Below are 1,180 nucleotides of genomic sequence, written 5' to 3'. Positions count from 1 at the left end.
ACACAACAGAAAGAGCTACAGAGCACTTTATAAAAAGCTATCACACCATTCTTTTAAACATGTGTGGCAATCTTTCTGTTGTTTAGCATTGGCACCACATGAATCTTTTAACCAAGCTTTAAATAAATCTTCATCTTTCTTGAGTAACAAAAACTGACCCAACACAACATAAGCCTGAAAGGAAAACAAGATCACTCTTATAATTTGTACATCATAAAAAAACAGCGCTCTTCATAGTTCCATTTTGAATAACTTAACATTTCGCAAAAATAAACTATTATTACTTGCGTAAATGAGAAAATAGGATGGAATGTTTTCACTTAGAGTCTTTTGGGTTTTTTTTCAGACTGTACATATGGACAATTATGATTGGTTAAAACTCTTAATTACATGCAATAAGATCATAATAATATCATTAAGAATACATGAAATAGAACCCCAGTTCATTAGAAACCTTTTATACCAAACTAAATGATGTGTTATGTACTAACTTTCTGGAATGTTTTGTAGAAAACCTAGATAATGGTGAAATAAACGACGCTGTGAGCCAACTTACTCAGTTGATTTCAGATGCTGAAAGCTCAAGTAACATGGCAGTTAAGTTCTTTATTGATGGTGGACAAATCGAAACTAAACCGAGATGGTGGGGCAATGATTGCGAGAAGGTGAGGAAAAATAAATTCAAACTTTTAGACATATGGAGAAATTCAACCCGTGAGGAAGACCGTTTGGCATATAATAAAGAAAAAAATCGTTTCAAAGAACTATGTAGGGTGAAAAAAGACTTTAATGATATATCCAGTGTGTTACCACTTCAATCGAACAACACTATAGACTTATGGAAATGCCTAAAGAGAGCCTCAAGAGTGAGCCAAACTGTGAACAATTGTGTTTCCCCTGAGGAATGGTATAATCACTTCAATACTTTTCTTAATCAAACCAAATTTGATATTGATGAATGTTTCAATGAGTTTGTTCTAGACTGTTTACAAACAAATCCTATAGCAGATGAGATGAATGACTGGCTGGATGATGAAATTACAAAAGAAGAAATAACTGGAACTATCCATAACCTACCAAATGGGAAGCTCCAGGCCCAGATGGATACTTAATGAGCACTTAAAACACTCACTGACCATATTACTTCCCTTTCTCCATCAACTCTTTAATGCAGTTTTAC

The 1,180-nt window shown here is 33.8% G+C and overlaps 1 protein-coding gene across 1 annotated transcript; it reads right to left on the bottom strand.

Moving 5' to 3' along the window:
- Positions 1 to 27: 27 nt before the first annotated feature.
- LOTGIDRAFT_134244 (hypothetical protein) lies at positions 28 to 177 on the bottom strand (the record flags this gene model as incomplete). The annotated part of the gene is made up of 1 exon (XM_009068058.1): positions 28 to 177. A coding segment is annotated over one exon (150 nt), but the record flags the coding sequence as incomplete, so codon positions are not given.
- Positions 178 to 1,180: the final 1,003 nt, after the last annotated feature.

This window comes from Lottia gigantea, assembly GCF_000327385.1.
Source record: "Lottia gigantea unplaced genomic scaffold LOTGIsca_89, whole genome shotgun sequence".
In the NCBI taxonomy this organism is placed as follows: Eukaryota; Metazoa; Mollusca; class Gastropoda; family Lottiidae; genus Lottia; species Lottia gigantea.
This window is presented reverse-complemented; position numbering and strand designations above follow the sequence as displayed.